We start from the raw sequence: 13,522 nt of genomic DNA, 5'->3' as shown, positions 1-13,522 counted from the left end.
TTGCTTTTTTACACATACAGAAGTTGGGACAAATCATAGAATCATAGAATTGCTCAGGTTGGGAAAGACCTTAGAGATCATCGAATCCAACCATAACCTAACCAAACTACCCTAACTCTAACAACTCTCTGCTGAATCACGTCTCTGTGCACCACATCTAAATGTTTTTTAAACACATCCAGGGATGGTGACTCAACCACCTCCCTCGGCTGCCTATTCCAGTGCTTAACAACCCTTTCTGTAAAGAAATCTTTCCTGATATCCAACCCAAACTTTACCTGGTGCAACTTGAGGCCATTTTCCTTCATCCTGTCACCAGTGAGAAGAAACCAACTCTACTTTCCCTACAGTCACCTTCCAGGTCTTCCCTCAGCCTCCTCCATGAATAAGTGCTCATGCTTCGTACTCAACTGCTGCTTGCTTTTCCTTCAAGTGCTACCGAGGGTTGGGATGAAGCAAATTTTTACACTGTTCTCATTCATTTCCTTATTATGAAGTAATTAATTTTTGGAAACTTAAGGCAGCGCGCTGAACAGACGCATCTATTTAACTGACCTTTCATCTCATTCAGATCATTTTCTGACTCGGTGCTTGTGAAGTGTTGCTATCTTGTGGCAGAGCTTAGGTACTGCAGTTGTTCTTGATATCTGCAGAAATTCTGGAGGTACCAGGATTTTGGTGCTTTTATTTACAGTCAGAAAATAGTATAAGTGCCTTATCAGTCATCATAGAGGAAAGACAGTATAAAGAGGAATAATAGATTACCAGCTAGCTTTATATAAATTTGTACTTACACTTGGCTGTTATTGTTCATATTTTTATGCAGTCACGTTAAAGTTTTGTAACTGCAATGGATTTTCTTTGTTATGTTTTTAGATGAATTTACTTCGTCTTTTTAACAGTGTGATTGTACAAAAAGATTTGTTCTCAGAAAAGTGAGAACCTTTCAGCTGGAAAATTGGGCAGATAGGCTAAACAGACAGAAAACAGTTTTATAATAGAAAAAAAAAGCAGCATTTTCTTCTAGTGTGCTCTGCTCTAGTAATAGAATGCTGTAGTAATAGAATAGCTGCAGTATGTAATTTTCAGTGTAAACATCTCTCTTGTGAACATGTTTTAATTTTTCCCTGCTATAAAACTCCATGCAATTGTAATTCAAATAACCCTTTGCTAGTGAGGCTAACAATGTTATGAACAAAAGCTTTCTGTAAATGCTGTGATTAAACTTCTGATCCAAGCTCTTTCATAGGTGGTGAGAAACACTTTCCTCACATCAGAGTTTTCCTCCTCTTGTTACAACATTGTGTTGTATTACTTAGAAAAAATATATTCCAATACTTTTTTGTAAGTGGGTGTACTTACTAACACAGTTTGCTCCCTAGATTTGCAAGGGCATTTGTGGTACTGTGGTTTGTAATCTGTACATTTGTCTGATGTCACTGTGAATAACCCAGCCTTCTGTTTCAATGAACCCAGACTTCTGTGGTTCTTTGTAGCTAAATTCAATTTCAGGACCTTAAATGCCTTGGTTTTTTTTTTTTTTTTTTTTTTTTTCCAGATTCAAAAGAGTAACCTATTTTTGAGGACTAACTGTGAAAAATAATTTTATTATTTTATAATGCGAATGTTTAAGACAAATAAATAAATTATTAGGGGAAAAAAAGTTTATATGAAAAAAGAATCCATTGGGATCAATCCTGTATTGATTCAGTAGTAGCATTCAAAGAGTGGTGTAAGTTAACCATAAAATCATCAAACTAAAGCCATGCAGCATCTCGGAGTTATGAAGGCTAATTTATACTGTAAGGATCCTGAACTGTACTGTAATCAGTTTTCATTGAAAGCATGTCAAAGAAGTTGTGCTTCAGACTTCATTTGAGATAGTACATTTTAATTAGTGTTTCAGAGCAAATATATGCAGTTGTCATCTGGAAGGATATTCAGTTTTTTCTTTCAGATTATATTTTGCTCTATTAGAATTAATAACAGTGACTACTACAGTGAAACTCGTGAAACACTTGAAGTATTTGGTAATACAGTATGGATGGCAGACATCTAGCATTTTCAGTATTGTAATAAATTACCTGCTACTTAATCAAAGGAACGCATCTTTGCAGTCAAGCGTGGTTGCATTTTGTTGAGCAGAGAAGTTACTCAGAAGTGAATTTGTTTCAAATTCCTCTAGTAATCAGTTGACTCATTTTGAAACATAATGGGTTGTACATTTAGGAGGAAGTTTTTCACACAGAGGGTGCTGATGCACTGGTTCAGATTGCCCAAGGAGGCCGTGGATGTTATTTTGCAGCGTAGAGGGGGAGCTCCCTGTCACCTGTTGGCCACCCCTCTTCTGATGGAGCCCAGGATACCATTTGCTTTACGTGCTTCAAGAGCACACTGCTGGCTCATGTTCAGCTTTTCATCCATCAGGACCCCCAGGTCCTTCCCTGCAGGGCTGCTCTCAAGGACCTCTCCTTCCTGTCTGTATGGTTGCCTGGGATTCCTCTGACCCAAATGCAAAACCTTGCACTTTGCCATGTTGAACCTCATTAGGTTCACCCGGGCCCACTTTTCAAGCCTGTTGAGGAATGGATATGCAATGGACGGCATACTTACAGGTGTTGTACAAGCTGGATTAAACTCCTAACATTGCTGATCTATTATGTTCTAGGTAGAGGAAGCACTAGAAGCGGTGAAAAATGCAACGAATGAACAAGATTTAGCAAATCGCTTTAAAGAATTTGGAAAAGAGATGGTGAAACTGAATTATGTAGCTGCGCGACGACAGCAGGTGAGTACGTTCCAAAGCAGTGGTTGAGAAATTTAGGCCTGACTCTAAAGATCTTGTTTCACATTCAAAATGCTTTTAAAACATACAGTAAGTAATTGTTGTGTCATGGCACATCATTGAATCATACGGATTTTTCTGATTGTGATGAAATTTTTCAAAATGTAATTTTTTAAAGAACATTATTCAAGTGAATTCAATGAACAGTGAAGTAAAGGTGAAAAGGCAAGCTGTTTGGGAGGGTTGGAATTGTTTTCAAATGGTGATGTTCCCAATCAATTGCTTTGAGGGCACTCCAACAGCTGAAAAGCATGAGATCTTCGGAAGTGTGGTCTAGTTCAGATTCAAGAATGGGTGTCTAATTTGTGTATAAAACCAACATTGTTAGTTTTCAGATAATTAATAAGACAAGTACCCAATTCTTTTTGGGTTTATTACTTAAGCAGATGGGAAAAAAATGAATAAAAAGTCATGACAGCATTTGTTCAGCACCCACAGCTACTCAACTTTGCGTTGAACAGAACTTTCTCCTGAATGCTGTTCTTCTGAAGAGTCCAGATATTTTGTCATTCTGGAGTTGTGTAAGGTTTGTTCAACACAAAGTTGTGTTTGAATATTGATAATCATTCGGGGGTGTCTTTGTATTGCAGATTGCAGAGCACACTCAGTTTGGAAAGCTGGCTTTATACATTCATCCTTCTATTTACTTTTGCATTGCAGTGGTACTGATTTATTTTTGTATCACTTGTACATTTCTAACAAATCAGAAATGCAAGGCTAGTATCACATAAACAATGTGATTTTGCACATTCAGACACTTCTCTTCAGAGATGTGGTGAAAATTATGTGGAAAAGTTAAAAACATTAACTGGAAAGCTAACGAAGCTATACGTCTCTTATGTTCTTCTTGGAGATATGAAAAGATAAAAGCAAATCTTAGCGTAAACCTTTTAAGATTTCCATCTTAAAGCTCATTTATATAGTACCAGCAAGCTGTTCCATGTAACTGTGGAATATCTTGACAGGATTGGAAGTACTTCTTAGACGTTCATTTGTTTTCCTTTAATCTCTTCTTTTGTAGCTGGCAAAACTTTTAGGAACTGAATTCTCTCTGAGAACTGTATCAGTGAATCCTGTGGTTGAAATTCATCAAGTGCTAAAACCTTTAAACCCAGAATGCATGGATTCTTTTTTGGTTTTTGCATTTGATTTGTGTGTGAGCACAAGTAAACTGTTCAGCTTCCCAAACTTCATTGTTCATAGTTCTAAAACAGAATAGTGTTTCCTCACTGCTTATGAGCATTGCTAGGAGTACTTTACCTGGTGTTCGAAGAGCTTTCATAAATAAGTTGATATTATATATACATGAATATATTAGTTGATAAACAAAAATAATACAGCGCCATCTTATTCTGGTAAGGCATTGCAGAACATCTGTTGTATGTTGTCAGAGGAAACAAAAGGAAGAATAAGTCACTAAGGTAAAATGTAAAGTATACGAGAAATAGAGCAAAATGTACAGAAAGCAAAATGTGTATTATATTTAAAGGAAAACTCTGGGGGAAATATCTGTAAGCATGGCAGTCATAGCCATGAAAAGAAAACATATTTGTGGACTTTCCTTCACATCAAGGGAAAAAAAAAAAAAAAAAAAAAAAAAAGTATTTTTATAAGGAATCCAAGTCATGAAATATTGAGAATTCTTACGAAGCCACAAAATACATGTTTTGTAAATTCAGTACCCCTAATAAAACTGTAACTATGCACATAAAAAGATTTTGTGAGAATTATAGTCAATTTCGTCATTAATGACATCTCTGCAAAACCATTGGACAGTGACAGTTTAGATCATACTTTCTAACACTAAAGCTTTCATTTACAACTAAATAATTGTGTGTTTTTCTACAGGAGCTGAAAGATCCTCACTGCAGGGATGAAATGGCTGCAGCTCGAGGTGCTCTGAAGAAGAATGCCACAATGCTGTATACTGCATCCCAAGCATTTCTTCGTCACCCTGATGTTGCAGCCACGAGGGCCAACAGAGACTATGTCTTCAAACAAGTTCAAGAAGCAATTGCTGGTATCTCCAATGCTGCTCAGGCCACCTCACCCACTGATGAAAACAAGGGGCATACTGGCATAGGAGAGCTTGCTGCTGCACTAAATGAATTTGATGTGAGTATCGGAAGTCTGTGGAAAATGTTTCACCATGGAATCTACAGTGCTTTTAACTAAGTGCGTTTTAGACAGGACTCACATTTTTCTTTTCATTCAGGTCCACTTTCTTAGAATGCAGAGGCAAAGTGCAGATGTTGATTTGTGTTATTTGTAACAAGGAATAGTTATCTGCTGCTAATGGACTGAATTATAAGGTGTTTGTTCTATTATGCTGCAACTGTGCAAGAGGGAAAGAACTTCTCTGCCCTAGCATCCTTTAAAAATTCAGCTACATAAATAGCACAAAGTGTGATTAATCTGACAGTTTATTTCTGTGATGTTTGTCATGTGTTTTGTTGAATGGTGAAATCAGATTTATCTGGCATGTCAGGAAGGAAGATAATACAGGAAAATAAAGACGATGGTGGAGCTGAGCATCCTGGAAACATTAACAAAGTGTATTGAATCATGGATTATGTTCATCAAATAAGGCACAGATGAACAGATAACAGATGAAGCTGGTCCCGTTAATTGCAGACAAGGTGCTGCACCAGAAACAGCTAGTTTTGCTTAAGTAACTTTCTGAGCACCTAACTTTTTACATGTTAATTTCACTACTAATCTTTTTTGTAACCATTTTTCTCCTCTTCATTCTTGAGAGTTTTTTAGAAAGGAGAAAAAACTTTAATTCAAGACGATACATGAAAATTCTGGTGTTAGATAAATTAATTTTGACATTAATGAAGATCTAACCAAAGTTATTATTAGGAAATGGTACTTTTTTCTTAGATTAATTTATGAAGTTGCAGTGCACCTTTTGAGGAGCTACTCAGTCCTGCTGTATTTAGGGCTGGAAGTGGAGGCATTTGTATTAGTGGTTCCTGTCCTAAGATTGGGCTCCTCTTATGAATCTGCAGCTTACTATCATTGGGTTTACATTGGAAATGATAATAGAAAGAGTAAATGTAACTGAAGGGATTTGAGTGGCTCAGTGACTGAGTAGGATATGGTAATAATAATAATAATAAAAAAAAAAAAACAGAGAATGAATGCAGAAATGATAGCAAAAGGGAAATGGAGACAAATCTGGGAATATGTCAACTCAAAATGTGTGTGGCATAGGGAAAGCCAATGGGCTGGTAGCTGACTAGCAGAAGGGTTTTGCCATTGGTAACATGTTCTCTTCCTCTCGTGGTGCCTCACGCTGCCAACAAGAAGCTGTGCTGATCAAATTTCTTCCTTCATGGGTCAAAGCAGTTGCCAGTGTAATGAATGAAAAGGAGTAGCAGAAGGTGAAACACTGCTAAAACCATTCAGAGCTGCTGTGGGACCCAGAGATAAATTTCATTGTACTGATAGGTAAAAAGAAAAAACCTACTGCCCTCATTGACAATACTGATATTGTTTTAGTATCTGTATTTCTAATTATGTAGTTTGTCCTGTGAAATTATTGTGGGTCAAGATTTAAAGAATTCTGCCTGGTTTGCAAGGCCTTCTCAGCTTACAGATCCCTTATTGGTAAGGTCCTGGGAATAATATCCCTGTTTATCTGATTGTACTCTGGCTTTTGTTTGTGACTTTGCTGTTATGGACAGTAGAGGTTTCACAAACAGTCACAGAAAACACGTGACTCTTAGCAGATCTAAACTGATGATGCTACTGCTCTCTGGAAAAGGCTGTTGTGCTTAGTGAAAGTAATTTTAGTGATTCATTGGGCTGTGGAGACGATGCGAGGCATCTGATGTTGAACCCTGACTTTTTTGGACCACATTTGTTCATCAGTTTTCTTCTCAGGTAAAGTCTTTCCTGGTTTACATCATGTGGCAGCATCGTAAATGTGCATGGGAAATATGTAGTCATAGGATCATGTTCTGTCCACAGATGCATGTGGAGAAACAGATTTTTTTCATCCTTTTTTTCCAGCTTTAGGAAATGAAAAAATTCTTATCAGTGAGGATGCAAAGATTGAAATGATTGTTTTATCTACTTTCTAACTACATTCCTTATTTCTCTTCAGCGATCAGCTGTTAACTGAGATTTATTTGGACATAGTGTTGCAAGTAAGGAGTCAATGTTCCCTAAACTTCAGGGAAAGACCAAAGTTGTAGCTCCAGTCATGGGATGATGCTAAATTTATCCTTATACTGTATGAGTAGGAAAGCAAGCAAAATTACCAGGTTCATACAGCTATGTCTTGAGTGCAGATACGTCAGCAAAACAAAAAGTGCATGAGAAAGGAGGGTTTATTTGTTGCAGTGAGAGAGATTTCACAGTGTGTTTGTACTACAGTGGCCATTTGGTTTTGTTATGAAGTGCATACCAAACCTGGTATTGTATGGTAAGTTAATTCTGCTTATTAAAAATATTTGCATATTTTTCCATAGCATTTACCAGTTCTCAGACTTGAGTATTTCTGATTTCAGAGTCAGCACTCTGTGGCTTAACACTTAAATGACTGCAATGTCATTAGTCTTAATATTTTCTCTATCAAAATATAATCATATGTAATATAAATCATTACCCAACCTATTTTAATCACTTCAGCTGGTATGTTTATAGGTGTCATTGTCATACTCTGTAGAGGCACCGTGACTTGTGGTATAAAATCACCTGTGAGCTATTAGGAGTTAAATCTTTGGAAAGAATTATCACTTATTGCTTCTCAGAGATTATTTATGTAGAAATGAAGAGAGTTTATGAATCTGTCCAGTCTCTGCATTTGCTGCATTCAATTACTGCTTGAAATAGATAAAACTTACAAAAATATGTTTAATTGTCCTTATTCATGTTCTTCATTTTCGGATCATTTAACTCTGGGTATTTCTTGATTTAATAGTGAAGGATTTTATTATTAAAGTTTGTTATACATTTTATAGTTATTAAATATTTCTGGGTTCTTACTGCAACAACTAAGGGAGCTCCTTTGGTTCCTCTAGAGAAAATTATCCCAATTTCTGCAAGGTACGTAGAGGAGTTTGCTGTGAATTCTGAAAATACAACATTTACACTGAGCACATGGCAGTTCCTCTCTAATACAGTTTTTTAGGTCTCAGCCTTTCTCATTGTCAAAGGACTGCAGCTGTCACTTGTTGTCAATGGTGGGCTGAAATGGTATTTGTTGGGTACAGGGCACGTTCAACTAGTCAGATAGTGTTTCCAGTCACAGTATGGACCAGGGCTGGGATTTCTTAGTTTCTGGAAATGTAGGGTATCCTAACAACACTTTGAAAGTTAAACCACTTCTGAAATTCAGATTGTAGCGTTTCAAATATGTCACCCTAAAATGTTTAATGTTCAAATACCTTTGAATGTTTTGAATCATAGAATCATAAGACCATTAAGGTTGGAAAAGACCTCTAAGGTCATCTAGTCCAACTGTCCATCTATCTCCCATATTGCCTGCTAAACCATATCCCTAAGTATTACATCTACTCTTTCCTTAAAAACCTCCTTAAAAACTTACCTGGGCAGCCTGTTCTAATGCCTGACCACTCTTTCTGAGAATTTATTCTTAATATCCAAGCTGAACTTCCCCTGGTGCAACTTGAGGCCATTCCTTCTCATGCTATCGCTGTTACCTGAGAGAAGAGGCCAAACCCCACCTTGCTTGCAACCTCCTTTTAGGTATTTGTAGAGGGCAACAAGATCTCCCCTGAGCCTCCTCCAGACTGAACAGTCTCAATTCCCCCAGTGGCTCCTCATAAGACTTGTGTCCCTCACAGCTTCGTTGTCCTTCTCTGGACACACTTCAGGGCCTTGATGTCTTTCCTGTAGTGAGGGGCCCCAAACTGAACACAGTACATGAAGTGCAGCCTTACCATAGCCACACACAGAGGGATGATTACCTCCCTGGTCCAGATGGCTACACTATTTCTGATGCAAGCCAAGATACCATTGGCCTTCTTGGCTACCTGGAACCCCTACCTCTCAATCCTGCCCAGGTCCTTATGGAAAGCATCCCTTCCCTCTAGTGTGTCAACTGTACCACTCAGTTTGGTGTCATCTCCAAACTTGCTGAGGGGGCACTTGATCCCACTGTCCATACCATTAAATTAAAGGTCAGTGAGTTGAATACCCTGAGGATAACTGTTCTGACTATAAAAGACAGATGCAAAGAAGGCATTGGGAACCTCAGCCTCTTCCTTATCCTCAGTGTCATCTCAATTCCCTGCCACATCCAGTAAAGGACAAAGGTTCTTCTTCGCCTTCCTCTTACTTTTAATATATTTGTAAAAACATTATTTGCTGTTCTTTACCACAGCAGCCAGATTGAGGTCATGATGGGTTTTTGCCTTTTTAGTTCTCTCCCTGCATGTGCTAGCAAATTCCTTGTACTCTCCCTGAGTTGCCTCGCCCTTCTTCCACAGAAGGTAAACTCTCTTTTTCTCCTGGAGTCTCAGCAAAAGTTCTCTGTTCAGCCACACCAGCCGCCTTCCCCATCAAGTTGTCTTGTGGTACACAAGAGCACCTTGCTCCTGCACCTCTATATCATCTTCTTGAGGAGTGCTCGGCCTTCCTGGACCCCTTTACCATTTGGAACTCACTCACAAGGGAAGTGCATTTACTTTTTGATGTGAGAAATTAATCATTTTTGTGCAGTTATATCAGCAAATATAAAGATGCTTACTGTGAACGCATCATAGATCCTTAAAAATTAACAATTAGATGGTTGGTCTTTGATTTTCTGTGATAAATTGAGTAAATGATTAAATAAATAATGCTTCTGATTAAAGTTAAAAAAGAGTTTATTGGAAAAAGGAGCAAAAATACTTTTTTCCATTGATGCCAAAAGCAAGTATCTCTCATTTTCTATATTGCTCAGTGAAGAAAATGTCATAACTGATGAGACTGCTCAGCTGATCTTCTCTTTGAGCTCTGTGTCTAAATTAGGAAATTTTGTGTTTATAGATGAAATGAAATTGTATTTGTTAAAATATATAGAGTGCTTGATTTTAATAGATGTGAATGCAAACAGATGAACAGTGACTTATTGTTTCTCTGTGCATGCATTCATTTGTTATTAAATTTGCTTACTAGGAACATTGATCCATGTTACATCTGGCCTTGCTGTGCCTGTGTGTCACCCCTGGTCTATCTGGTTTCAAAATTGCATTGAGTTTTGACTAAATACAGTAATAATTTCTTTTATAATGGAATTGATCTGCTACAGATGTGAAAGAAGTGATCAGCATTATGGAGTGTGGTTTAGTGGATATGGTGGTGATGGGACAGTGGTTCAAGTAATGATCTTAGTGGTCTTTTCTAACCTTTATGATTCTATGAAAATTATTTTTGTTTTTCCTACTTGAGGTGAATCTATATTTAAGTTACTGAAAACATATTATGTTTCATTGGAAGGAACAGGACTTCCCACTTTTCTAACATAATTTGGTTATTTCAGCCAACAGCTTTGCAGCTGCCCTCCCTTCCTTCCCCAAATAAATCTCCCTTCCTTCACCCTCATTAGCCTCTTATTCTCAATTTCCTGTTCATGGCTTTCAAGAACTTCAGGAGTGTGCTGCACATCATTTGATACTTTAGGAAAGAAGGAAAATGCAGTGGATTCAAGTTATTCCCTCTTTCTGCAATTAACTTCTGAATTTTGTTTACCTTCTGCAACAGCCTTTGCCTTTCTGTTGAGGTAAGAGTTGTATAAGAGGGGAAAGTGCTGTAATTCAAAATTTTCCATATGGCAGCAACAAACAAATTCTTTCACTCATTTATTTATTTGTTTGTTTGTTTGTTTGTTTGTTTTCATACAATCTTAGTAGCCAGCACTGTACATATTTTGGCTAATGTTTTGTCTATGTTTGTGTATAAATGGGAAAGTATTATTGTGGAAACATCAGCTCCGTAGCATCAGTGACAGCAGTGTAAATGATGAGATCTTGGTGTCAAATACGTAGCAGAAACATAGCAGGACCTCTTGTAAAGGGAAACACCGTTCCCTACTGGCAGCTGGAGTGATGTGCGTTCATTTCTCTCGGCACTACAAATGCTGCTGGTGAGTTCTGGATGAATATTTTCTGTTTAAGAGCACCACCTAGTGGGTTTATTGGTTTTTCTTTTCCCCTGAAATGCTGAATCTCCATTCTTTTGTATAGTAAATTAATCTTGCAGAAAAATTTAGCGATGCAAAATGCTGTTTGCAAGCTTAACCATATCTTGCTGTCACTTCTTTTGATCATGTTTTCCTTTCAAATGTATTTAAGCTGTAATAGGACAATGACCAGTTTATTTGCAGAGGAGATTTTGTAGTGAACTCTTATCCAAACAAATTTGTTAGAGACAGTGGAAACACAGATGAAACACACATTAAAAATTGAATCAACATAAATATATTTATATCTCTAAGCATTACATAGATTTTCTCTGGGGAAATAATTTCTCCATTGTGGGTAATGGAATTTGGCTAATAATAGTTATGAATATCTGAATAGTTATATCCAAAATATATTAAATATTTTTTCATATTTAGTGAAATTATCCAATTAAATTACAGTTGGCACTATTTTGCATGTGCTGATTTAGCACTTGTGAGATGCTTATGTAACTCACATAAGAACATCACCAATATCTCATGGAAGTAATATCTCCTTAATCATTCATGTGATTTGTTTAAGGAAGATATTATCACAAATTTAACAGTGTAATTGAGAGATTTAAATACTATTAAATCACTCTTAGGGTAGTCACGTTTTCATAAGGAATGAAAGCTTTCAGATGATAGACATTTTCATACTAATAACTACTATATGCCATTTGTGTCTTGCTCTGACCTGAATAATCCATCATGAACTCTGGTGGTGGAGGTGGGGTTTTGGAATGTGAAGAGTGAATTTTGGAGAGCTGTTGCACTGTTGGTACTGGGTTTTCCAAACCTCTGCTATGTGGTATCTCTGTGAAATACAACGTAGTGTCAGCCACAAACATTTGATTTGTCTCTAAAGAAAAGTTAAATAGCCTTGTTAGCAGCTTAGGTGCACATAGATGTACATACACTAAACAACCTGTGAGCAGGTTTCTTTCCATGGTTGTGCAGGCAGCTCTCCAAAACAACACTTAACCAATATTAGCTCCCATGTTACTTCACAGAAGTTGGTTCCTCAGTATGCTCTTTTTTACACAAAGACTTCTTTTTTGTTATTGTTGTTGGGTTTTTGTGTGTGTGACATTGTTCATTCATGATATTTATCAATTTGATGCTTTAAAGGCATTTGTCACTGGAAATATAGTTCCTTGTTGTGGAATATTATTGACTTTGCAGTCACATTAGCCTTAAAAATGATATTTTCCTTGTGCTAAATCACTGAGATGCACATTATGAAATGATCTCTGCCCTGAAGGCTTTACATTCTGAATAGAAGAACTAACAAAGTGTAAAAAGAGAAATAGAGGAAGGAAGGAATTGTTTGTCCTGTCATGCAGCAGATTAATACAAGAGTCACTAAAGGGACCTCAGAGCCTTAACTCCTGATTAAGAATCTCTTGTACTGTGCTTTGCTATTCATCACGGTGTTTAATGTATCAGTTCTGTTTAGTGGAATTAGATATGCATATGTGCATAACTGTATAATGAAGATTTTACTGAAAGATAGTTCTGTCTAGGTTATTTCCTTCATCTGCAGAGATTCTGATGGACATGTATTCAAGGAACGTTTAGATGTTGTGTTATGGGTCATGCTCTAGTGAGAACTATTGGTGATAGGTGGAAGGTTGGACTGGATGATCTTGTAGGACTTCTCCAATCTTGGTGATTCTATGGTTCTATAATTGTATGGCAGTGACATAATGGCTATTACTGTTTACCATTTTCATGCAACTACATGAGGACTACAGGGAATGGCCTCAAGTTGCACCAGGGGAGATTCAGGTTGGATGTTAGGAAATAGTAAAATGCAGGAATTTCAAGGAGATCATGAATTCCTCCTTCTTCACTCTGTAAGGTTATTGACTGGGGAATTCTCAAACAGCCATTTGTGTGAAGGTGAGAATCTGCTCTTCAGTTCTCATACAGTCATCTGTATAAACAAGAAAACAGTATGGACCTGTTTCATTTGTTCTTCCCAAGAACGCTATCTGAGACCTTTTCCTGCCTGAATATACATTGTAGATTATAGCTGAGCTATTATGTTTAAGATTTAGCTTGTTGCTGTCTCTGAGGCGGTAAAGTAGAAGTGGTTTCACTATTTCAATTTAGAACTTTAAGAAGATAATGCTTTCCATGTGTTTATTTTTTTTCTTTTTTTTCAAGCTTGCTAAAACGCTGAGCAGTATCAAAGGTTATGACTCTATACATTGACTTAGGATCTATTTGGATCTATTTTATTTTGGCTGTTTTTCAGCTTCTGCAGATCTGGACTTTTTTTTTTTTTTTTCCCTAACTAAATCTTAAAAATTATTTTTATGTATAAAAATTAAATGATGCGGTGGTTCTGTGTAACTGCTGAAATTTTAAGTCTACTTGTGTAAACCAACAGGTAAGGAAATTTGTCATGAACGAGACAGCAATACCTTAAGTAAGTAACTTTTTGCAAGAGCAGATTAAAAGCATTAATTTGGAAAATGCAGACTATTATA

The 13,522-nt window shown here is 37.0% G+C and overlaps 1 protein-coding gene across 5 annotated transcripts in view; it reads left to right on the top strand.

The window, feature by feature from the left end:
- The window catches only part of CTNNA2 (catenin alpha 2), a 455,013-nt gene that overhangs the window by 114,941 nt on the left and 326,550 nt on the right, over positions 1-13,522 (top strand). For all 5 annotated transcript variants that reach the window (XM_042871701.1, XM_042871702.1, XM_042871703.1 and 2 more), the window contains exons 5-6: positions 2,669-2,788; positions 4,694-4,960. In XM_042871701.1, coding sequence (XP_042727635.1) covers positions 2,669-2,788; positions 4,694-4,960 — 387 coding nt within the window. The remainder of the gene's footprint in view (positions 1-2,668; positions 2,789-4,693; positions 4,961-13,522) is intronic.

This window comes from Lagopus leucura, unplaced genomic scaffold (genome assembly GCF_019238085.1).
Source record: "Lagopus leucura isolate 7727_CA_CO unplaced genomic scaffold, USGS_WTPT01 Super-Scaffold_100004, whole genome shotgun sequence".
Lineage (NCBI taxonomy): Eukaryota > Metazoa > Chordata > Aves > Galliformes > Phasianidae > Lagopus > Lagopus leucura.
This window is presented reverse-complemented; position numbering and strand designations above follow the sequence as displayed.